The 23,326-nt window shown below is 44.6% G+C and overlaps 1 protein-coding gene across 2 annotated transcripts in view; it reads right to left on the reverse strand.

Annotated features, from left to right (window-relative positions):
* LIMK2 (LIM domain kinase 2) overlaps nt 1-23,326 on the reverse strand; it is a gene marked incomplete at both ends in the record, with an annotated part of 30,262 nt that overhangs the window by 2,226 nt on the left and 4,710 nt on the right. Inside the window, 13 exons of one of the 2 annotated variants that reach the window (XM_082007543.1) lie at nt 581-636; nt 2,016-2,190; nt 2,886-2,951; nt 3,140-3,196; nt 3,447-3,578; nt 4,324-4,410; nt 6,880-7,066; nt 7,766-7,962; nt 8,901-9,006; nt 9,465-9,653; nt 9,912-10,021; nt 11,285-11,420; nt 16,506-16,558. In XM_082007543.1, coding sequence (XP_081863669.1) covers nt 581-636; nt 2,016-2,190; nt 2,886-2,951; nt 3,140-3,196; nt 3,447-3,578; nt 4,324-4,410; nt 6,880-7,066; nt 7,766-7,962; nt 8,901-9,006; nt 9,465-9,653; nt 9,912-10,021; nt 11,285-11,420; nt 16,506-16,558 — 1,551 coding nt within the window. Of the gene's footprint in view, nt 1-580; nt 637-2,015; nt 2,191-2,885; nt 2,952-3,139; nt 3,197-3,446; nt 3,579-4,323; nt 4,411-6,879; nt 7,067-7,765; nt 7,963-8,900; nt 9,007-9,464; nt 9,654-9,911; nt 10,022-11,284; nt 11,421-16,505; nt 16,559-23,326 lie in introns of those variants that run through there. The other variant, XM_082007542.1, reaches the window with a different exon arrangement.

Consider the following 23,326-nt stretch of genomic DNA (forward strand, 5'->3'; position numbering starts at 1 on the left):
TAAACTGAAAATACCTTGTAGCTTTTGAGTGCTGCTCTTTGCTTTGCAGACAGTAAGACTGTGTATTGGCTCAGAGATAAACTAAAGCCAACAGACTTCAGGGTGCAAGCTTCATTAATCAACCTGCAAACAGATTTCAGTTTCCCCTTCTTTGAAGGGTGTGCCATCCACAGTGGAGGCCCTGAATTTGCTGAGATTATATAGCTGATTGTTCTTTTAATGAGGCAGTAGAAATAAAAAAAAGTATCATAGTTTTAGGGAACATGTCTACATTCAAATGGATACCAGGGCCCAGTCAGAACTTGATGGACATTTTTATAGCTTCTCTCAGTCCAGGAGGAACCTCTGTATTTCTTTCAGTCCAGGAAGAAACACTCTCTGAGACCAAAACATTACAAGACAGTTATCCTCCTTGAGGGAACAGGGGCAGGGTAAACTCGTACTCCCAGCCTAATTCACTGTGTTGTTAGGTCACAGGCTGCACACTGACCCAGAGAACTGGCTGATACAACATGTGCAAGGCAACTGCAATGAGGAAGGTGAAGTCCATTAAAGATGCCATGTAATGTCCTGGTCTTACCTCACAGAGAACAATCCCAAATGAAAAGATGTCCACTGTCTCATCGTAGCTCTGTCCTGCAGGAAACATAAGACATTCAGCTCTATGAGAGACAGTTCCCCATCCAGCTATTCCAGGAGCTGCCAGTCCAAAGATGAACTAAGCCTATTCCCTGGAGGGCCCTAAAACAGGAGACAAAGCAAGGCTTAAATCCCCAAGATATGTATAACAACTGCATCTTTCTATACACTGCCATCACATATTTTAACCCTGCTTCTTGCTTCTGACTGGGAATTACAGGACAGCACAGGGAAGGCTTGTGTATCAGAGGTCTGAGCAAATGCTAAGGATGACTGTGGAAAGCTTCTGCCCATTTCCATTGATTGCTGTTCTAGTGCATCTCTACAGTGCACTGAGCCAGCGTTCAGCTTTCCCAACAGCCAGCGACTGCCCAGTCCCTGCTGCAGTGACTGCTGAGCTAATAAATTACACACTAGCAGCACTTTGAATCTGGGAAAGCAGACTGGCTCCAGCATGCCATTCTCTGCTTACAGACACTCCCCTCCTAAGCCAATATCTGGTAAACAGCCTTGCTTTGAGAGGTGATGTCAGACTCCGCTCTTGCTATTCTCTTGACAAATGCCAGGTCTGAGAGAGGCTCTGAGAAGCAGCCTCAGGCTCCAGTAGCCTTGAGAGAAGGAAAGCAAAACAGCACACAAGAATGCAATATGGAGAAGAGCTGAGCTGGGGGAAAGGAGCCCAGTCCTCCATTCCCTGGTGGACTATGTTGGACAATATTGCTATCAATCACAGCCAGCCTGGTCAGACCGACCTGCTCATTAGGAGGAAACTGTATCCATTGTATTTCACCCTTATTTCAACTCCTGCAGGGGCAGTTTTTCCCCTAAGGGATATAGTTAATCCTTAATGCAATTGAGGGCTGCATGCCAAAACCCAGATCTCCCTGCACTTGGACAACTCCCACCCCAATCCCGAGACTTCAGCAAATGTAGCAGCATGACTTCTTCCTGGATCTACGTAACAGCACACATAAGCCTCACCCTGGAGTTTAATGATTCCCTGTCTCAAGGGGCAGTTTCAAAGCATGAGGCTGCAACAGAAATTGATCTCAGGTTCAAACTTATTTCAGGCCTCTTTTGTCTTCCCTGTTATCTGGACCATAACAAGTTTAGGTCTGTTGCCCTCCTGAAGAATCCTGCTGTCAAGCCAGAAACATTACCTTGCCTGGTACAAAGGCTTATCAGGTCAGGAACCACAAGAAAAGTGCAGCTAGGGTACCTGTGTGTATAAATAAGCTTGCACACTAGCAGGTCTAAAACCATAGGCTTTAATAGGTTTGATTGTTACTAGGGGCCAGAAGCTTTTGGTAATCCTATCATCCCTATACCTCGTCACAGGCTGTCTCCTCACCTGCACCCTGGTATCAGTATCTTACCATTTAGCATCTCTGGGGCCATCCAGTATGGGTTGCCAACCACTGTGTAGCGCTTTTTCCTGTCACTTTTGCGTAGGGTTCGTTTCTTGGCAGATGGCTTCTCCAAGGTGGGCTTTTTTCTTTCCTCCACAATCAGCCGAGACAGACCAAAGTCCGCCACCACCACCGTCTTATCCTACACAAGGGATTTAGTACAAGCCATGGATTCCTCTCAGGAGCAAAGAGGCTGCAATTCCTGTTCACTATCAACTACACTGTAAGGGCAACTAGCAAGGTTCCTGCAGCCAGATGAGTGTAGCAAGCTGTCAGACAAGCTTCCTTTCAGACCCTCCTATTCTACCTGGCCGGAATTAACTTAGACTTTCATCCTGGGTGGTTTGAAGCCTACATGCTAATCTCATATTGCAGCCAAGTGAAAAAGGCAAGACTTGAGAGAATGAAGCTACATAAAAATCTGTGACCTAGCATTTCAAAAAGAAAGAGTACACATATGAGCACACACCTGCACACTTGTCTAAATCCTGAGTGCCAATAAAGTCATCAAGTGGTTAAAAGAACAGAGGCAGCTGTAGAGAACTTTTCATAGTTGAGATAAGGAACAGAGCTGTACTAACTCTCATAACACGACTGTTAATCGGAGATGCTACCACAGGAAAGGACTTAAGAGAACAGAATGAAGAAACAGTGAAAGCTACATCAGTCTGGAAAATCCTATGAGAAGATGAAGCTCCTTTGTTTAGGGCACTAAAAGCCTCTCTGAAATCCATTCCACCCTGACAGAAGAGGGAACAACATCATGTGGAGAAAACCAAGGGAGGAAGATGACAAGGAGGGGAACAGCATGCTGTGAGGAAGAGAGGTGTAGCTCACCAACTTGATTAGGCAATTGTGTGAATTCAGGTCTCTGTGAATGATGCACATGGAGTGCAAGTAAGCCTGGAACAGAGGGAGAACATTTGGTGTTAAGAGGTTCCCAGGAGAGTATGTCCCGTCACATTTACAGACCTCAACAACCAGTTGCTAGTAGTCAGGCAGCACCCACGACTCCTCATGCACCACGCTGCTGCAGCAGCTAACCCTGACCCTGGAGGTTTGCTCTGTGATGAAGGGACAGTCCAACTCACCATTCCAGAGGCAATTCCTTTGGCAAAGCTGACCTTCTGCTGCCAGGGAAACGGGTCCTGAAAGACAAGTCCTCAAAGGTCAGGGACTATCTTACCAGCCAGCTGGTGACAGCAATTCCTCCACAACACGGACTCTTGCAGCAGTCAGAGAAAGATGATACAGCCCCAGGAAGAGAGCGCTTCCTGCCTCAAGTCGCCCGCAGCTAAGCAGCAGCTTTTAGACAACTAACAACAAGCACCATAAGGCTGGTACAACCAACACCAGTCAACCTCACTGAGTAGAGGTCTACCAGGCTTCCATACTCACCGCATTGCGGAGGAAGTCCTTCAGGGTGCCCCCCTCAATATACTCAGTGAGGAGATTCAGCTTCTTGTCCTTGTACAGTACACCGATGAACTTCAGCACATTGGGGTGATCCAGGCTGCGCATCACTTTCACCTGGGAAGCAGAGACAGCCCACCCCAAAGAAGAGAACAGAACAAGTCCTGACAGATCTGCTCTGTGGTGACAAGCACTCCAGTGCTGGAGGTCCCCTCCAGAGATCACAGAGTACACTCAAACCCCAACTTTAAGGCAGTCAATTAACTGTTGCCTCTTCATTTTCACACTGTGCAATTAACCTGATCTTAGTCTTTAAGGACAGCACCCTTGAGTTTGGCTAACTTTTAAGAGACAGGAGCTCTCCAGGGCAGCTATCTGGTCTGTATTGAGCATGTGTCAGGGCCAGAATAGCAGCATCAGGTGTTTAGGGAGCTGCCTTTAAGCTAAATCTGACTTTGAAAAACATGGTAGGCAACCACCAAGAAAATAGTTTTGCTCAAATAAAGCAGGAGTCTTAAATATCTTACAGATATTTGCCCTCATCATTTGTATTTATGCACAAGGCTCAAGGGATAAATCCTTTATCTATTGCACAGCTCAATTTGCCTCAGACTCAGGCTGCTTTTTATCATTGAAAAATTAATGAACTGGGAGCTGAAGCCATGTCTGTTGCTCAGTGTAAGTGATTCACACTTCACTGCAGCAAACATTCAGCTCATGTCAGGTTTTCCCCGTGTGATGTCCCCCTCCTCAGCACCTTGATTCCTGCTGGTTGCTGACATGATCGCTCTTTCTCTGGAGAAGATGGAAAAGAGTTCCACCATACTACTGGCTCAGAAGCATTTTGAAATATTGCTCCTACCTCTGTCAAGAAAGTCTTCTGTGTTTCCTCATCACAGCGAATCAGCTCCTTCATCACCATCACCTTTCCTGTTGCTTTGTGAGTCACCTGGTGGAAACATAAACCACAACTACAGGCAAGGTTTGAGAATACATAGCTCCAATGCTCTTGCAGCTCTTCTGAAAGAGAGAGTAACATTCCCCTCCACCCTGAGAGGAATATAGATGGGAGAAAATTCAGAGCCCAAGGATCTGCAGAAAACTGCATAAAATTTCTCCTTTCAGAATTCAGCAAAGATTCTGTACGTGAAACAGAAACTACCTAAAGCTGACAAAGGATCATACCAAGAGATCAACAGCATCCCAAGAACTAGAGAGCTAAAGTCTCCATTTTAGGTAGCATAGGGCTGAGCATGCATAGAGGCTGCCAAAGCCTTTGAAGGCATCAGTTCCATACTTGTGCATGCCTCACATTCCCTTTACAGAAAGTACTTGCCCAGCGTGATGCTCACATTTTGTACACAGACCCTAAAAACTACATTCTGTATCAGCAAAGGAATCAACGTTCACTTGCATCAGAAACCAAACCACCTAAAACTAGATTACTACATGCTTTGGTTTCATGGGGACTCTGAAGCCTGATGATTTCTGATGAGCTTATCAAACCTACTCATGTGCAAGCGGAACTGGGATGTACAGGCTGTTCAGGTAAGGCAGGAAGCAGTTATTTCACCATGCTCCTTGGGAGCAGTGTATTGTTACCTGCAAGGAATATCCCAGAATGGTGGCAAACACACAGAAATCCAGCATAAGCATCAGGTAATAAATTTCCTGGCTCCCAACATGGAAAGCATTTCCAGTTCTTCAACAGCTGTTTGCCTGTAGCCAACTAGTTCCTCGCATTTTGCTGTGTTCAAGAGGTTTCTTTTAATCAGCTCTGCCTTGCTTGCACATGGTGCATGAATGAATAGAAAGGGTCCAAGTGCTGATGAGCAGGTTTTCCTGGAAATCCTCTCCTCTTCATTTGCTTAACTGGGACAGCTCGGTCTCCCTAAGATCTCCATGTAACTAAACCACCACCGCCTCTCTAGGAACAGAAAGGAACTATTCTGACCAGATACAGTACTTTTTGCATTAAAAACTGTCAATCTGAAGCTCAAGAAAGGGGTCACTTTTTTGCCTCATGCCCTTTAAAACAAAAAGCTTTTCAGAAAACCTCCAGAACACAAGACCCAGTTGTAGTATTTAGGAAGCGTATGAGCTGTTGCAAACACTGTGGCACGCTAGTTCTGTTTAGAACCACGGGACACAGCAAGGCTGACAGAGGTGGAATACGAATGCATGGAGTAACACAACAGAAGCAAGAGTACAATATTCTTCTGCTCGCACCTGAAATCAAGCATCCATATAGAAGTAGCGAGCCAGGGAACACCACACATTTCAGCCAGGGACATGAAAGCCAGGGACATCTAATACCCCAAGATTTTAAAGGGAAGTGAAAAGACAAAGACAAGACAAGGCTAAGTGGAATTCTTAAGCTGACATACCAGCAAATTTGAAACAAGTGTCATCATGAAAATCCAAGAGGGCAATTTTAACTCCCAGAGCATGCACCAGAATAGGATGGCTATTGGGTAATTTGAGCAGAAAATAAATGCATTTGTGCCATTAACTGTGGGGACGCAGATGACAAAAGCATGCGACAGAGGAAAGGTTCCGCTTACCTGGACCTGTTATTTCTCTATGAGCAGAGGAGGAGAGAAATATGCTTATTAGTATGGATCAAAAGCATTGGGTCTGTAGTACTGGCTCACCACTTCCCATGGAACCATGAGATGAATATGGTGGCTGGACACCTGAAGTTTATACAGGTGTAAGGAGAGAAGTCCCATAACAAGGTGAACAGCAATCTGAGTACCGAGGAGCTCACAGCACCTTGGTAAGGCAGAGGAAACTGCCCCCTATTGCTGTCAGGGGTGCCAGGATGGGAGCTGCTGAAACACCCCGAATCAAGACTGGAAAGCTTAAATATAACAGAACTGCTATTAATGGAGATTTTAATTGTGAGAGTCATGCAAGACCTGACGACTACCACCAAACTGACAAGCCATTTAGGCTCTGCTGGGGGTTCAGAGATGATCACTACATCAGCATGGCAAACCCCCAAGCATGCCACAGTAAGGGTGGGCGAGAAATGCTGTGCTGGGGAGTTGAATACACCTCTTCATAAGAAAGATGCTTGTAAGAGAACGTGTAGCTTGGTCCCCTTTCTCACCATGTCACCCATGTGGTTGTTGTGACACAGGCACTCTGAAGCTTTAAGTCTAACTCAGGAGATGAGTATGTATGGCCAAGGTTGACATTCAAAGGAGACAAAGTCAAAACTGCCTGCAGCCAGAGACACGCATGGTGAGGAAATGAAACAGAGAAATGGATCTCACTGAGCAAACCAGGTGAGTTCCAAGACTGATCACTATCAGCAGGGCCAAGGCCACTGAGAGACAGTGGCAAAGGATCCCAAGACAGGCAGACATTGCTGTAATCAAAGTAAATGATGAATGTTTGGGACCTCCCTCACCTTGATTGCTTGTCCAAAAAATCCTTTTCCTAGTACTTCGCCATGAATCAGGTCACAGGGCCGGAAGATTTGCTGGGAGCAGCTAGAAGAGGAACGTAGGGATTCAGAACGACTGATGTCACGGCTCAGAAGGAGCGGCTCCTTTGGAGAACTGGGGCCAGGAGACTTAGAAATGCTGTTACTTCGCCTAGAAAACAAAGGAGACAGGAAGATCAGGGAAGCTGCTGGGAAACTTTTGGTACAAGATATCCCATCATTAGCTCCTAAGGGACCAGTTTCTAGATGTGCTTCAGTGCTCTTCATATCTCAAAAGCCAGATGCTTTCCCAGCACCATAGAAGCTCTGTACAAACCTAGAGCAGCTTCCAAGTCAGAGCTGCCTAACAACAACACATCTGTGAACAGAAGGAGGTAGCTGTGAAGGTGCAGCTCTTGCTATCTCTAGATGAAGCTTAAAATACTGGTAAATGACTAAATGAGTAAGTGAGTGCCCCAGCCTAAGATGACAATTTTTTTTCCCCAAATCCCAGGTCTCAGCTGTATTCCCTTTAAGGACACATTCTTCTGCAGCCATTTAAGGCTAGTAAAAATCTGACCTTTACCTTTTCTAACTGTGAAACTTAGTAGCTTTCCTATGTTAAAAGTAGAGCTCCTTATTTTTATTACGGAAAGTTTGCCACCCTGAAAGGGAACGGAGAGAGTGAATGTCAACAGCAGAATCTAAAGCTCTCCACTGCTTCGCCTGAGGTTTCTACCAAGGCTCATATCACAGATGAGTCATGTCTCTGCAGTCATTTGCAATTGCAGGTCTTAGGCACAGAGCAGCCCAGCCAGGCAGCACAGGGCAAAGGCAAGCTAGGTCAGAGGCAGCACTGCCAAGTCTTTACCTGAGGGAGCGACGACGGAGCGTTCCTTCCAGATTCTCCTTGATGTCCAATGGAGAGAGGGAGCGTGGGGAAATGGGCGGCTTTATGTGGGTGGGAAGACGGGAGTCCAAACGAAGCCTGTCTAAGCGCTGCGAGACAGGGTCGTGCTCTATCAGCAGCTGAAGCGTCTGGCTTGTCTTGCGAATCAAGTCCTCCACCTGCGATCAGACCAAAAGGACAGGATGATAGCAGACAGGAGGAACACAAATGACAGGAGATAGAGGAGACACAAAAGAATGCCCCTCAGGAATCAGAGTAGAGAGTTCAGTGAGATCACTCCATAGTTGTGGTTTAGTTGCGCACACCACAGCTGTCTACCAGACAAATCAAGCTAGCAACACAGAAGTTCCTTATGCTATCCAAATCCTCTTCGTTCTGGTCAGCTACAAGTGACCAAACACTTTTTTTTTTTTCCTTTTTCTGAGAAATGTTCAAAAACTACCTACATGGAGATTTATCTGAGAGATGTCTATTGCACTCCTAATATTCCCTTCAGCAACAACCATAAATAAAACCCTTGCATAGTGAAGGTAATACTGGTCTCACTACATTCTTGCAGCATTACCTGATATCTGTATAAAGCATTTACTTGCAAATACTTACTTTTCCCTAGGATCAGCTGAGCCTTTGTCTATTAGCAGTTGCCTCTAAAAGGATCAGAAAGTGGACTTCACTAGCATTACATGAAGAGCCTTTATGTAATGCTCGAGAGGTAATGTTCGAGATGTTTTAATGATTCCCTGTCTCAAGGGGCAGTTTCAAAGCATGAGGCTGCAACAGAAATTGATCTCAGGTTCAATCTTATTTCAGGCCTCTCTGTCCTCCGAGATGTCAAAGCCCTACGCTTTTCTTATTACGTCCCTTCATGTTTGAATGCCACAAAATAAGAACTGCATCCTAATTGCATTTCCATCTGTTACATTTTCCTCTCCAGCTGGAAGGAGTAGCAAAGCTTGTCTTCATGTTTATTCCTAATGTCAGCATGAGTACTATGAGTGTACAGGCACTGTATGTAGGGTGGGAGAACAGTGCCGAGAAACAGAAAAGCTATAGGCAGGCAGATGAGAAGGAGGCTTCAGAACAGAACTCTACCCACCTCCTCCACCTGTAATGTACGAATAGGAGCTCCATTAATCTCCAGGATACGATCTGCAGGGTGGATGGCGTTTCGGACATCTGGACTGATGTGCATCCTGTTAACTCTAAACATGGGAATTACAGTGTGTGTGGGAAGTCAGTTTAGCCAAAATTACACAAAATATTTGATATCTGATGCTTCCCTTCATATTGGTATTCTGAAATAAACCAATGCTAATCTACCAACACAGGGAACTACCATTAGACCAAATGCTTAGGTCTGAGCTGTTTGGGGAGAGCTCTTCATTTGCCCAGTGGCAAAAACTGTTAGTCCATTACAATTCGCCAAATGTTTTGTGTTCAGTGAAGGAGACGGCACTGAGAAATAAAGTTATCAATTAAGGTCATCACAAGAGTAAAATGGAGACCACACACGAATGGCTATTAGCCAGCACAGGTCCCTGTTGTACTGAGACAGATCCCCTCAGCAGCTGAAGCAGCTGGCAGGACAACAGCACTGCAGAATTTTCACCAGCTCCCTCTGCACAGCCATGTACCTTGCACACAACCTTGTCATACTCACTCTTTCACCTGGACACCAGTGGCATAGCTGGAGCAGCCACCTTCAACAGACACAGAGAACCCCCTCTTGCCATCAGTAGCTGCCGGCATGGAGATGAGGGTCAGCGTATAAGGCAGCTGCTCACGCAGAGACTCAGTGGAGTGTTTTTCTATCATTGGTGTCAGCACAATCTGGTTATGGCATTTTCCACTAAAAGAAGTGAAGAAAGTCAATATGGCAGTGTCCTACCCCTCCCTACCAAACTCACACTTCTAAGTTCTCTCATTGACCATAAGCTGTAGTTTTTAGTGCTTGCTCCATTCCTTCCTTCCTCCCTCCCTCCCTCAAAAGGCAGCTTCCTCACATTCCTTAGCATAGCATTCGGCTCAACAGCACTGAGCCAGCTAAACATGGCTTACACATACAGCAGGGAGCAACTCTGTGGCAAAGCATGCAGCTTCGTCTTACCAGTAGAGAGTGGAATGTTGCACGAGTGCATAAGTGTCCCCGTCTTCAATGATCACTTTGCAGCTCATGCAAGCAAAGCACTCGGGGTGATACTTGTATTCTCCAGCCACCTACAGACAGAAAAGGGAGTAGCTTAGTAGGGCCAAAATCCATCAGCAGATGCAGCTACTGCCTTCCTCTCTAATTAACGTGTTCATTTAGATCTCAAAGTCAAGCGGCAGTTTTTTACTGGAGGGTTATATGAGCCCATTCTACCTCTCCCGAACCCCCTTCCTTGGCACCTTGTTTGCAAAAACTCTCTGAAACAAACACGTCAACATGCGAAGCAAAACTTCTGTCCCAGGAACCTCTGCTATATTTGGCAGCTGCTCAACTATCAAAAATAGCTGATAGTCTGCTGCAGACTAGTAAACAAGATATTAAACCTTCCTGTTCAGTTGCTCTTGGCAAGATAACTAATGTTACGCCTGAATTAATAAAGCTGAAAGGGCTTTTTTTTTTGGCAGACAGGCAATGCACAAATTCAGATACTTTACCAGCCAGCTGACAGGAAAAAAAAGTGAGCTGAGACTGAGACAACAAAATACCTTTAAAGAATATTTTTATTCATTGATCTGTTTTTCTGTTTTCCTTATGAGAACTTCCCTTATTGACAGTATTTTGCAAAGACTTCTGCGGGCAACGAGAAATTGTCTGCACTTTTCTCAGCACTTCCCTTTGAAGTAGCCATCATATTACTGGGTACCATGCTGCTTTTATTTAGGCCCTAGAAAAATAATGGTTACGTTTCATTCTTGACAGTTTTAAAGGTTAAATATTTGCAAGGTAGTGGCAAGGAGGGGAACATTTAGGGAGCCCCATATTGTGCAGGCAGATTCAACGTTTCAAAGCAATTGGGGCTAACGCTACTTTGAGCCAGAAAAGCACTCTGGCCACAGTCCAGGTGGGACTTGGATGGCAACCTTCCCCAAAGCCAGAACCTGCTGCTTGTCCTGAGATGAGTGGTTTGACTCTGCAGTGCAGTGGAAAATCACCCCATGGAGACACTGAGGCACTGTGCTACAGAAACTGAACAGATGTCCCGCTAACCACCTTTCTACTTCTGACGCCTGTGCATTTCAGCACCTTACTTTCTTCGTTCATATGCTTCAGATCCTCACAATTCCCTCCTTTAAGAGTTACCCCCGTTCAAAATTAATCTCTATCTAGAAGATGCACAGACAAGCCTCATTTCTAATATCTGATTAGAGTAGCAAAGAGACTATTACTTTCCGTTTATTTGGTCATCTGAATAGGTAGGGCAACTCCCAACCAACTTTGAGCAGTTGGAGACAGGCATGTCCTGCCTCCGGGCAGCCCTTTAGAGCCCTTACCATCACAGGTCCAGTCATCAGCAGAGAGCAGCCATGGCAGGATTCCCCAAACTTCCCCCAGTAGTCTTTGTGACAGTACAGCTTCCCATCTTTCTCATAGTACCAGTTAGTGAGGGGATCCTGACATTCAGAGCACCTTGAAGGAAACAAAAGAACAAGGTTCTGGTTAGCAACAAGTCACAAACCAATGGAGAAGTTCCTCTCCTGCATGGGGAAAAGAGACATTCAGCAGCTGCCCACCACTAGCTCTTCTAGCTACAGATGTACTAACCCCTTCCATTTCCCAATGCTTTTTCAACTGAAAATTAGCACCAAAACTAGGGTTTGTAAGGAGAGGTGGTGTCAGCCAATACAAAGGAAAAGACAAACTTCCAAAGTTTGAAACAAATCCCATCCATTTATTAAAACACATCAGTGGGTTTATAAATTCTGCCTTATAAACTTTGCTCCTCTGCTTTCTCTCTCTTGCAGGATGCAGACTTCCAGCTGCAGAGTTGTCCAGCACACAGACAGCTCTCCTACGTTTCTACTTAGTGTTTCTATAGCATCACACCATCTTGTGCCAGAGGACCTGTCTCCTCAGACAGTTTAGGAAAGGGGACAGAGAGGCAGGATTCACTTTCCTATGCAACACAAAGCCAGGTTTTGCACCAACCTTTGTGTAAGTCTTTCTACTCTTCTGTAAGTAGACCTCTCCCAAAAGGTCAACTGCAACATTATCCATTTGAGGTCAAGCTTTCAAAGCAGTTCATCTTTTGAGCTCCACATACTTACTGCATCCACCAATTAACTGTGATGAAAATCTTCCACCTCTCCCCACCAATTGCTTTCCCTTTCCTTCTGCTGATGACAACACTTGAGAAAAAAAAAAACATAACCAACCAAAAAAGCCACAGACAAAACCATTTTTCTAATTTCATGAAGGGAGTCTCAAAATTCTTCAGATATCAGTGTCAGCTCCCATTTCAACAAGGAACCATTATTAATCCTCTATCTACACGCCCCCAAAGAAACAAGCAAACACACCCCCCCAGCCCCAAGGAAAAAGATGCAGCAGTTCTATCGCAGGTATCATTTTAGCAAATCACAAGGAGAACACAGATCTTCAGGCTTCCTGAACACAAAATAGTCCTGCCTCAGCAGGATGCACTGGGCAAGGGAGTTTAACTTCTGCAGCACAGAGGTGTGACTTAATGGAGAGATAAGACACAGACAGCAGTTGCATCACTAAAGATTTTTCCATTAGCCCTGGGCAGCACGTTCTCAGACTTTAAAAAGGAAAATTAGTCTGGTGTTGGCCATTTCTGAGTGCAGACTCCAAGCCGGATTGGCCACCAATAACTGGTTCAAAGAAACACCTCAAGGATCAGTGCCGTAGTCAGGAAAATGCTTTCCCAATGGTGGAAGGAGGAGTTTCTTCTTTCCCTTACCCCAACAATTGACTCAGTTGCTACACCGGAGAGGAACCCATTGCACTGGGTGGGGGGTTTAGGTAGGCGCGTGCCCTCCTGGACAGCAGAGCTCTCCACAGCACCAAGTGCACTGAAGTCAGCTAGTGGCAGCAGAGGTGCACTTCTTACATGCTCCCAGGTCTAAGATGAGAGCTACGGTTGACTTCACCTTTCACAAGCTTCCTGAAAGCTTATTTGTGCCAAAGACATTCCTTGTAAACTCCACCAGCTTGTAATGAGCGTGATGATATGTGAAGCTGGTCGTGTTCCAACATGGAGAGAGTTATTTGCTCCATCTCAAGAGACTGGAAAGCAACAAGGTGAAGCTGCTTGTAAGCAGCCTATGGTTTTAGGGGAAAACACACCTCATGAGGTATTTAGTGCCGAACCCTACCCTCAGGAAAGTTGCTCCTTCTAATGTATTTGGCTTTGATAGTGTTTGTTCTCCCAGCTGAGGAGCTCCAAGTCACGCCCCCCCTCACCCCGTGACAGGTAAGAACTCCAGCACGTGCAAGAGGCCCTGCCAATTTTGTCTGAGGCAGGGGGAGCAGTAGCTTAACGTTGCTATACATGGTACATGCACCATTCCAACCTCAGCCGTGGGGCACTATCACGGTTACACCCTGCTCATGGTATGCAAGAAACCTAGAGGACATTGCAATGCATTTTGCCTTCAACCACTAGCCTTTGGCTTTCATTTGCAGTAAATACCCCATGCTGAATGATCAAGTAGGTGAGTGGGAGGGAGAAAAGAGCAAGTGGAGACTAACAGCAAAGATTTCTATCACCTTGTGGCAGGAACATCTGGCTCAGCATGGGCAAATCAGATCCCTCAGACTTATCCGACTTCTGCGTGCATGCCTGTACCAGTGTGTGCTCCAAGCATGATTACATCTTCAAACAGGGAGCTGTGACCAGACCTGCGCTTGGGATGCAGACAGCACTACTGGAGACTGCTCCACCAGGAATTCAAGACCTGGCTTTCTAAGTTCTCTCCAAGCAGGTGGGCCGTTTATTTATTTGTTTTTAAGCACAACGCCCTCCCCTCCTCACCACTCTTCAATTTCACCTTCAACCACTCCTTTTTCTCCCTAAGAAAATGTAAAATTTCTGCAAAAGGAACACAATGGCAATTGTGTTTAGGCAGGCTCCAGAGGATCAGGTACGCTTGTCTTCCTTTTACCTTTCCCCTACTTCTTCATGGTTCAATTCCAACCTTACAGCACTTTGATTAGTTTGCTTCCATCTGGAAATAAGCACTGGTATATAATTTGCAACACACCCATAGCAAAATGAAGGTGATGGGGTGGAGCCAGCAAGCAGTCAGTTCTTTGCTATGCAATTAAACAAACCTGGGCAGGACAAGTTTGCAGCTTAAGGCTCAGAACCGCACCCAGGGCAATGAGGCAACAGGAACAAAGCAACCAGCCCCAGCAAGGCTAGGTGCTGGTAATGGGTCTAACTGGCTGCCACGTTAATCACTGCCAGCAAGAGGACATGGCTATGGCCTGTATTGCCAAGCAGCACCTTCTGTTATTTACCATCCATTCTGTAATGTAGCAAAGGCTTTAGATCTGTCAGGTGTGGAGAACTGACTGACAGCACACAGGTATAGCTTTAAGACTGTTTCAACTGTTTCAGTGCCTTTGCCCAAATGATAAAGGTATCACATGATTGTTCCACATGACTCTCATTGAAGAGCTATGTCACAATTTTATCACAGAAGACACAAGAGTTACCACTTCTTCCTTCCTCTCCTAACTAGAGTGCGTGGCATTCCAGCGCTGCCACTGCCAGGGCTCACATCAGTGGAGACAGGAATACAATGACTCTAGAGGTATTAAGCAAGCTAATCTTTGCCAGTCACCACAACCAAAAGAAAGGAAGATTTCTTGCTCCTCTGTCTTTTATAGATTAGAAAGCGCAAATTTTCTGCTAGATGATTTGCTATTCTTATTATAGAGTAACAAAGCATGGTAATCAAGTTTCTTGGAGGCCTGGTAACAGCCACACTTGATGTGTTTCCTCTTGCTGCCCAGCCACCATTTTCAGAGCTGCAGAGCCCTGCTTTGATTATACAGTCCCACACATTATGATTCTTCACTTCCCAGCCTTGGTTATAAAGAATAAATTAATCTGCCTCCCATAGCCGTCCTCCAGGAATGCATCCATCCCCAGGCAGCATCTGGGTACAGTCTTCAGCCCGGATGCTCTGTAGCACAGCAGGTGCAGAAAGAGTTCACAGATCACTGCTTGAAGGCTACTTGGTTTTGGGGGGGGTGGCAGGAGGATCAGGTCACAACAGGTAACCAGCCTGGTTTTCAGCGAGATGGAGATTCAATTGATGTGGCATCTCTTTTACATCTAAATGAAAGCCAATACCCTCATGGAAGCAAAGACTGCCCTGGCACTGAGGAGACAGATCCCTTTGAGAAGGGCTCATTAACAAAATCCACCCCCACACACACTCTGTCAGGCTAGATCAGTTAACGCTAGACAGGCTCGAAAAAGCTGTGGTTCCAATTCTGCAGGCAGAGCTGGGGAGAGGACAGTCACACAGACAGAAAGGAGCAGAGTAAAACATAACCCACGCCCATAGCTAACCCAAAGGCTTCTCACCCGGACTTTAGCAGAAGTGTGAGCACTGGCTATATAAGAGACACTAGACAAGGAAGAACAGATGCTACAAAACAGACTAAGTACTAGAAGACAGAGTGTTTAAGCTCTGACTATGCAAATCATTTCCACACACTTAGGAGAAGGTGTATCTATGGCTTAGCACGATGCCCTACACATATTACAAATAGTGAAGGCCTGCTCCCTTTCCTTCTGAAAGCGGATGCTGTTTCAGAAAGTTGCCTGAAGAAGCTTTGCAATTGCGCAGCAGTATTCACTCCTATCCTAGACTGTTTTAACAACAGGCTCCTTACTCCCAAATCAGTACAACAGTGTGTTTGCAGAAACAGGATCAATAATGAGAAAATCCGAGTGGAGGGGAATAGGAGGGAGACAATGAAACTGCAAGCTTTGCCGTTCCCCATCCATTCACCATATCAGCACATCAGTGTCAGCCACCATCCTGGTTGTGTTCAGCCCCACTAAGAGTTTTCACTATGGAGAGGTAATGCAATCAAAGCCTTATTCTGTAGCTATCACCCTTCTCAAGCCTCATTTGTCCAATTGGACCAAGAACAATTGTTAATACAAAAAAAAAAATCACAGGAAAAAAATCCTTTCCGTGTAAGGGAACTGTGCTGCTTGTCCCCAGTTACCTGTAGAGTACCTGATTTCTTTTCTCAAACAAGACTATGCACTGCCTCAACTGCAGATTACAGCACCTTCTTGAACCCGCAACAGCACACCTCACCTCACCCTGTGCTATGCCCAAGCACAAGTAGTTTTGGAAGAGACATAAGCAGCAGCAGCCTTAGTAATCTCATTCCTCTGGCAGCGGAGCAAAGCACAGGGGCATGGGGTAGCGGCATAGGTAGCGCTGGTCTGAAAGGGAGTCTGCTTGCCTGGGCTACGCAGACGCTGCCTCACAGCACAGGCGCAGCTCCCTCGTACCAGAGAGCTGCGAAGAGGCTGTTAGTAAGAATCTTCCCCATCTCCTCCTCAGAGCAAGACGGGATCCCGGTTTGAGGCCAGCTGTTCCCTGCATACAAGCACCGGACCTCATTCTTCACGCCCCACACACTGACTGCTGAGGACAGCATTACAGGGGGGAATGACACTTTGAAGATCCACTGCTGATCCTGTACAACACTTACCGAAAGGGATCCTTGGGAGTGAAGTAAGCTGGGGCAGACAAGTAACTTCCCATCTTCAAGACTGGATAAACCGGCTCAGCCACAAACTTGTCCAACTGCTTCTGAACAGCTCTGTTCTGCCAACATGGCAGCAGCCAGTGCTCATTTAATCTTGCGCTGATTCAGATGCTTCACCTCTCTTTGAAGCTGCCCAAGGAATGCCAGGTCTCTCGGCTGCTCATTCCTTTCCAGATTTTTCCTGGCTCCCATGGCTATAACCATCCTCTCCTGCGCTCGGCAGCGGCGGCGGCACCCTTGGGAAGGACAGAATCACTGCTAACCGGGCTAGTTGGACATGCTTCTGCAAATGCTCCTGCGAGCTCTGCTGCCTGCTAACTATTGTCAAGTTTTCCCTTCTCTGGTTCCACCCAAGGGTGGGAGGGGAGGAGGAGCCATGGCAGGAGGACAGCGTGTAGCTGCAGAGGCTGAGTAAGCTCTACTTCTTCACAAGGGGTGGAGCTTTGATCCAAAGAGGGGCTGCCTTAGTAAGTGCTGAAAGATAGCAGCTTTTGCCAAAGTAAGAGCCAAGTGCATAAACCTGAAACTACTCTTTGCAGCAGCGGCACGTTCTGATGGAGAAGTCAAGGAATGCTTTGTCTGACAAAGACAGCTGGCCACATCTCCAAACACATCAAATTAATGTTTGCTACATACCTTCCTAAATCCTAGTAGTGTGCGGGGCTATACTACCTTCACAGTACCTACAATCTGTTCATCCTTTTGCAGGAGGTAACTCACAGTCTGCTGCAAGGAAAAATAACTTTCTTTGCAACACTCTTTTAACAGAGATCATTGGAATCATTTAATCTAATCTTCATCTCCTGAATGGAAACTGAGAGGTATAAATCAGCACAGCAGAGTACTCTCTCCTGCTTGCAGCACGTGTAGTTGTATCATTTTGCTTGCTCTGAAGCCAAGCATGATCTCTAGTGGCCTAATCAGCTAAAGCTGTTTGCAAGACACTCAGAAATGCAACAAACACATGTTGCTGCACCGAGTCCTCCCATTTTTGTACAGTCAGCAAAGCCTGGCATGCCTGAACACAGCCTGAAAATCATGCTGTGTTCCCGAGGCAAGAGTACTCAAATGTGCTTCTGTTGGAGGTGCTCATCTCAGCTGGCATATTGTTCAAGGGACGCTTGGGGCTGGGACAAGGCAGTCTTGGCTGCAGATTTGACAGCTGCTGCTCGCTGTTGAAGTAAGCAGAAAGCCAGGCAGCCTTTTGGGTTGTTTTTTCTTGCCTCCCCTCTTTTTTTGTTGACTTTTAATAAACTGCCACCTTTCTGGAAAAAAAAAGAATAAAATCACCATTTTCACCCATTCAGTGCAGCTTCTAAGCTGTGAAAGTGCAGTGAAGCCTAGTGCTGCAGAGACCAATGTGGTTGTCAATTGCAGCACGGGTCTAATTCCTTCTGACATTTCACACAGCTCTACTGGAAGCAGCAACACGGTGAGTCTGTGTCTAGGAATGCACTCTGGTCTCCCACATTCTCTATATGTTGCGTGCTGAAAATGGGCCAGCGCTCACAATCCAACGCTTCCCTGGCTATCAGCACAACCCCACAACACACACATACCTCCCGTGCATCGCAGAGCCCCTCCCCTGCCCAGTATCACCTACAGACAAAAGCTTTTCCCCACAATTCTGCTGCCGTGGGCTGAACTCCCTCCAAGGGGGATTCCACGTGACCTCATAAATCCCAACTCTTCAGACAGAACCTTTGAAGATTTGATCCACAGATGTGATAAGCAGCCAGCTAGTCTGTGAACCAAGCCAGCAGATAAAGCCTAACTTCAAAGTAATAAAAACCACCCAGACAGCTAAGCAACTGGGAAGGGATTTTGTTTGAGACTTCCTTAAAGCCAAAGGACACATAGTCAAATGTCTATTTAAACAGGAAACATCTTATCAAAACGATTTTACTTTTGCAGCAAGCCCCAGCAGCAGCCAGTAAGTTACTTTTTCCTACACAGAATTCTCTTGCTATTTCTTGCCTTTTTCATTGTCTTTATGACCTATTTCAGAAAACAATAGCTCTGATAAAAGTGCTCTGGAAAAGGTGTTAATACATTCTAGATCTGAATTCCTGCCAGAATGACTGTACTTCAAAAATGCTGATAAACAGGGGTGTGTGTGGGGACACCTTTTCTATGTAATTTTACTGATGCCATCTCTGAGGGCCAAAATGCACCGAAGCAAAATTTCTTTTTTCACCAACTGAAGTCAGATATCAGCATCTTCCCTCTTGCAAATGCTGACAGCGTTTCCACTACAAACATTTAGCCACCACAGGGGGTGGCTTTCCTTACTATGGCTTAAAATTGTACAGTAATTTTTGCCAGAAAGAAACCTGAAAAATATAACTAGCAAATAAAAAGGAACAAATTAAAAACCTTGACAATTACTTAACATGAAATTTATTGCAAATTGAGTTACAGTTTCATCCCCACAGAAAGGCAACACATAGCTATTGTGGTATTCCAGTGATTAATATCTTAAAGCAGCTGGGGTTAGGCTGCACATCTAGACACCCTCTTCACCACATAGTTCATGCTGTCCAGTGGCACGTCTACAGACGGATGTATTGCTCAGCATACCCACTAGCCCCAAGATACACAAGTTTACCCTGGCACAGACAGGCACTTCGGTATGTGTGGGACTGGTATAAGCTGGGGAAGAAGCATCTGCTTGATGCCTGAAGAGTCTGCCGCAAGTCTTTGTTTCGGCATGGACGCAGTTTGGAGGCATTCCAAATACTTCAGTACAACCCCAGCACCTCATTGTATTTGCAAGGCACTTACACATATCATGTGCTTTGCTGCTGTTGATAGAGTCAGCTCCTGACATCAGCTACTGAAATCCATACCGTTTTGATATGCACGTACCTCTGAGTGAAAGCTCTTGCACACAGCTCTTGAGTAAACTAAAACGAACAGTGAAGTGAAGCTCATCTCCATTACTGCATCTCACTTCTAAGCAGCAGCAGAACTTCAGATCAACACAGTCATGCCTTCTCGGTACCTAACATCGCTAAGCACAAAATTAGGATGGAGATAGAATTCTTATCTCCAGCATACTCGTCTAATGGCTGCAGCCCGCCTGAATACATGTAGGCTGAGAAGCAAACAAAAAAAATTAAACCTATCGAAACATCATAGATTATGTATGGTTTTAGAAGTAGTGATTTCTGATCTGTAAATACAGCACAGATGGCAATAAGACTGGCACTTACACCTCTGCATCTTCACTTGCTTCCTAACTCATTGCTTTTGCCTGTGCAGATCGCTAAACTCCTGAGGGAAGGATCCTGTCTCGCTCATGTGGAAAACCTACCACATTCTGGGCTGTGTGAGTAATTCTAATTACCTTGATATAATAACGCTCTGATAACAATGCTCTAAAGGACAAGCTGTGCAAGCCGCAAGTCAACTAAAAAAAGCTTGGACTGGAATGCCCAACTCTTTAAATTCATCATCGATGTCCTGTAGCTGATAGATTCTCCCAATGAATGTGGCCACTTCCACCTGCAAAGTGCTTCATTGTTCCTTTGGATTTTTAAACTCCTGAACATTCAGGGTGACCTGTGTACAAACAGGCACTTCGCAACTCTTTCTCCCTAAATCTGATAGTGAGCTGGTGAATTTCGGTGCTGAGGGTGACGCCATCAAAGCGACATTGCCAGGAGTCTGCAGGATTAGTGGAAAAGAGCTCTCACCTCTGAGGCCCTACCATCAGCTTTCTGTAACTGCCAAGAATCTGGAGAAGACAGGGAAGAAGAGGAGATTCTTGTCTCCCTGCTTCTACTATCGTTCAGCTACCTTGTGTTACTACTGATCTTTCCCCTGCTCTCAAATTCAGCTGCCATGTGTAACAACCTGGCTGTGTTCACAGCTGAAAAGCTAGAGGAAGATTCAAAGCAGCAAACATCCCCACATTTCAAAGTCATCTTAATACACACCTTTGCTCACATCTTTATTTGTTAACGTTTGTACATATGAGCTTCATATCCTGTCACTGTAGATCTGTTTGTCCTGTTGTCTGCGGGGAGGAAGCCGCTTTTGGAAAATGAAGGCCTGTGCCAAGCAGTTTGAACCAACAGAAGTGATACAAAGTCTAGAAAACACGGTCTATGAGAACAAGCCAGATCCAGGGCTTCTTCAGCCTAGGAGAGACTGATGGGTGACGATTGCTGCTTTCAAACAGGAAAAAAATAACTTGAATTACAGAAGGGGAAAAAAGCTTGTTTTCCGGGTCCATTGTGAACATGACTAGAAGAAATTGATTTAAATTGCAACAAAGGGGATTTCTGAAGATAGCAGACAGAAGCTTCTAACGCTAAGGATAATTAAGTGCTAGCAGATATAGTCCGGGAGACTGAAAACCTGCAGTGATGGGAGACTGTTAGGTGACCGGTTTCTTGATCATTCCTAAACCATAGAAATTACTTGCTTCAAACGTACATTGAAGTTTAGCAGATATCCTAAGAACCACAGAAAACAGATTTAGAAAATACCCTCAGAAGTCATCTAGTTTATCCTGCAACCCCCAAAATGGGTTTAACTATATACATTCTTAATACAAGTTTGCCTGGCTTGCCTTCCCCTGCCCCCAAATCGGGGTGGGTGTGTGTCTGTGTGTGTGTGTCAAAAGTGATTCACTAAGTTTTGCTGAGCAAAAAATATTTCTATAGCACACAAAATATGCCATTCAGTATAGAAAAATCACATCCTTGTAAGACAATCAACTCACTACAGTTGGCAAATTAATAGGGTTTCTCTTTCTGTTCAGTAGCCTGGAGCTTAGGGCGTCCCCTCGATGCATGGACAGCTAATCCAGTTCTGTTTTCCGACCACGGACAACTGTCACGCTGCAGAGAGTGCACAAGAGGTGGGCGACAAGGGATTCTGAGGAGAATCTGCTTTTAGCCTTGTTCCACTACTGAGAAACAGTCAGGAGAATTTGTTTCAAATTCACTTTAGAATCCCAGGAGGAGACGGAGCCAGGAGTTCCTCTGCACTCTGCCAAAACTGTTCCATTTTTTCAAAGTATTCATTTAGAGAAAACAGCCTTGTGGTGGTTACAACACTCCTTGTGTCTTAGTTTCTAGCTCCAGTAAAGGTTAACAGAAATTGAAATGGAATAACACATTCAAAAAGAGTGCAAGCACCTGAACCCTAAACAATCTGTCAGGTGAATGGATTTAAGTCTAGGCAATTTTTATTTGGCAATTTTCATTGTGATTTAAACAAATATTTTATTGTGATTTAAACAAATAAACTTTGGTTTTTTACTTTAGTTTGTTTTTTTTTTTTTTAACTAGTGTAAATTAACTATTTCAAGACTGTATTTAATTTTAGCCAGTATCTTTTACTGGAAAGTCAACTGACTGCTTACAGTTCCTTAAATATAATCATGTAATCCCTGATCAGTATAAAAAGATTTAATATATATTCAGTCAGATATCAAAAGCTTACATTTTTTAGTCATACAGTTTATATCATTAAGTTAGCACCAAATTATTTCATAACATAATAAAAAAAATACACAGAAAGCCATGATAATTTTTCCTGAGGTCAAGATGCATTGCATATGCATAAAAATCTGGTGTATTAAGCAAAAAGGAGATATTTGCCCAAACTGGATGAACAGTTTCTAGTCACCATCATCTCCAGGGCTTTAAGCCTACTAATGAAAAATTTTGGATTCATACAAATTTTTCTGCTTTCCTTTTCTCTTCCAGAAAAAGGAAGACAAGCTTTTCTGCTCTTCAAACTCCTGGTAATTTTTCAGCTTTTAATTAACTGGTTTTGGTATAAACTAAATAGTATATTTTTAAATCTGTAACTGTAAAATCATCAGTAATCCATCACCTTCAGTAACTTTTGTTGAAGATATACTGTGAACAGTTTTTCTCTGATGTGGTGGGTTTGGCTTTTTTTTGAGATTTCTGCAGTAAGCCTGTGTTGCTTGGCTACTTAAATTAGATTTATTTTATAGACCATAGTAATAGACATCCTCTGTTATTTCATGGTTAGGAAGGAACTGAACCTCAGCTGTCTTCCTTCCTTAAAAGTTCTTAAGCACCCCGCTACAGTAGGAATTCTTAACATTTCCAATAATTTTCTTCATATGGATCCAAAAGCATTTTCCACCTGGATGTATTCAACAGGCTTGATCTGAATTCATCATCAAATAATCAAAACTGTATTTTTAATAAATACTGTGTCCTTCAGATTAAACTATGCAGCTATATCTGGGTCTTCTCATTCCATCCTACTCCAATTCAAATCTGTGCTATCTCTACAGGAAGACAGAATTGTCTTTAATTTGTCTGTATCTGTGAAAGGAAAAAACCAAACTACAACACAAAACAGCAATAACAGACATCAAAATACCGGGTATCACTACTTTATTCAAAGGTGTAATTCAAGGCAGTATCTTCTATTTTGTAATACGGACAAAAGTTGGGATGAAAGCAATAGGAACAGCATGCAAAAGTGATGGCAAAAGTGGCAAAAGTGATCCAGGCCTAGGAAAAAGACACCTTGGCACTTCTCTTTCCCTTTCTTGCTGTAGTGTTTGAAGTTCTGTGCAATGTAAGTTCCAAAGCCAGTGGAACCGTGTGTCGGTGAAAAGCAACGACCTTTGAAAGCGTATGCTATCTCAACAGTAATCAGAGGTAGAAAAGTGAATTCAGAGGTACAAAAGTACATTCAGAGTTAATTCACAACAGACATTGTGACAGAAACATCCAAAAAACTTCCTCAGCCAGATCCAACCC

This window comes from Phaethon aethereus (genome assembly GCF_964289735.1).
Source record: "Phaethon aethereus genome assembly, chromosome: 17".
In the NCBI taxonomy this organism is placed as follows: domain Eukaryota; kingdom Metazoa; phylum Chordata; class Aves; order Phaethontiformes; family Phaethontidae; genus Phaethon; species Phaethon aethereus.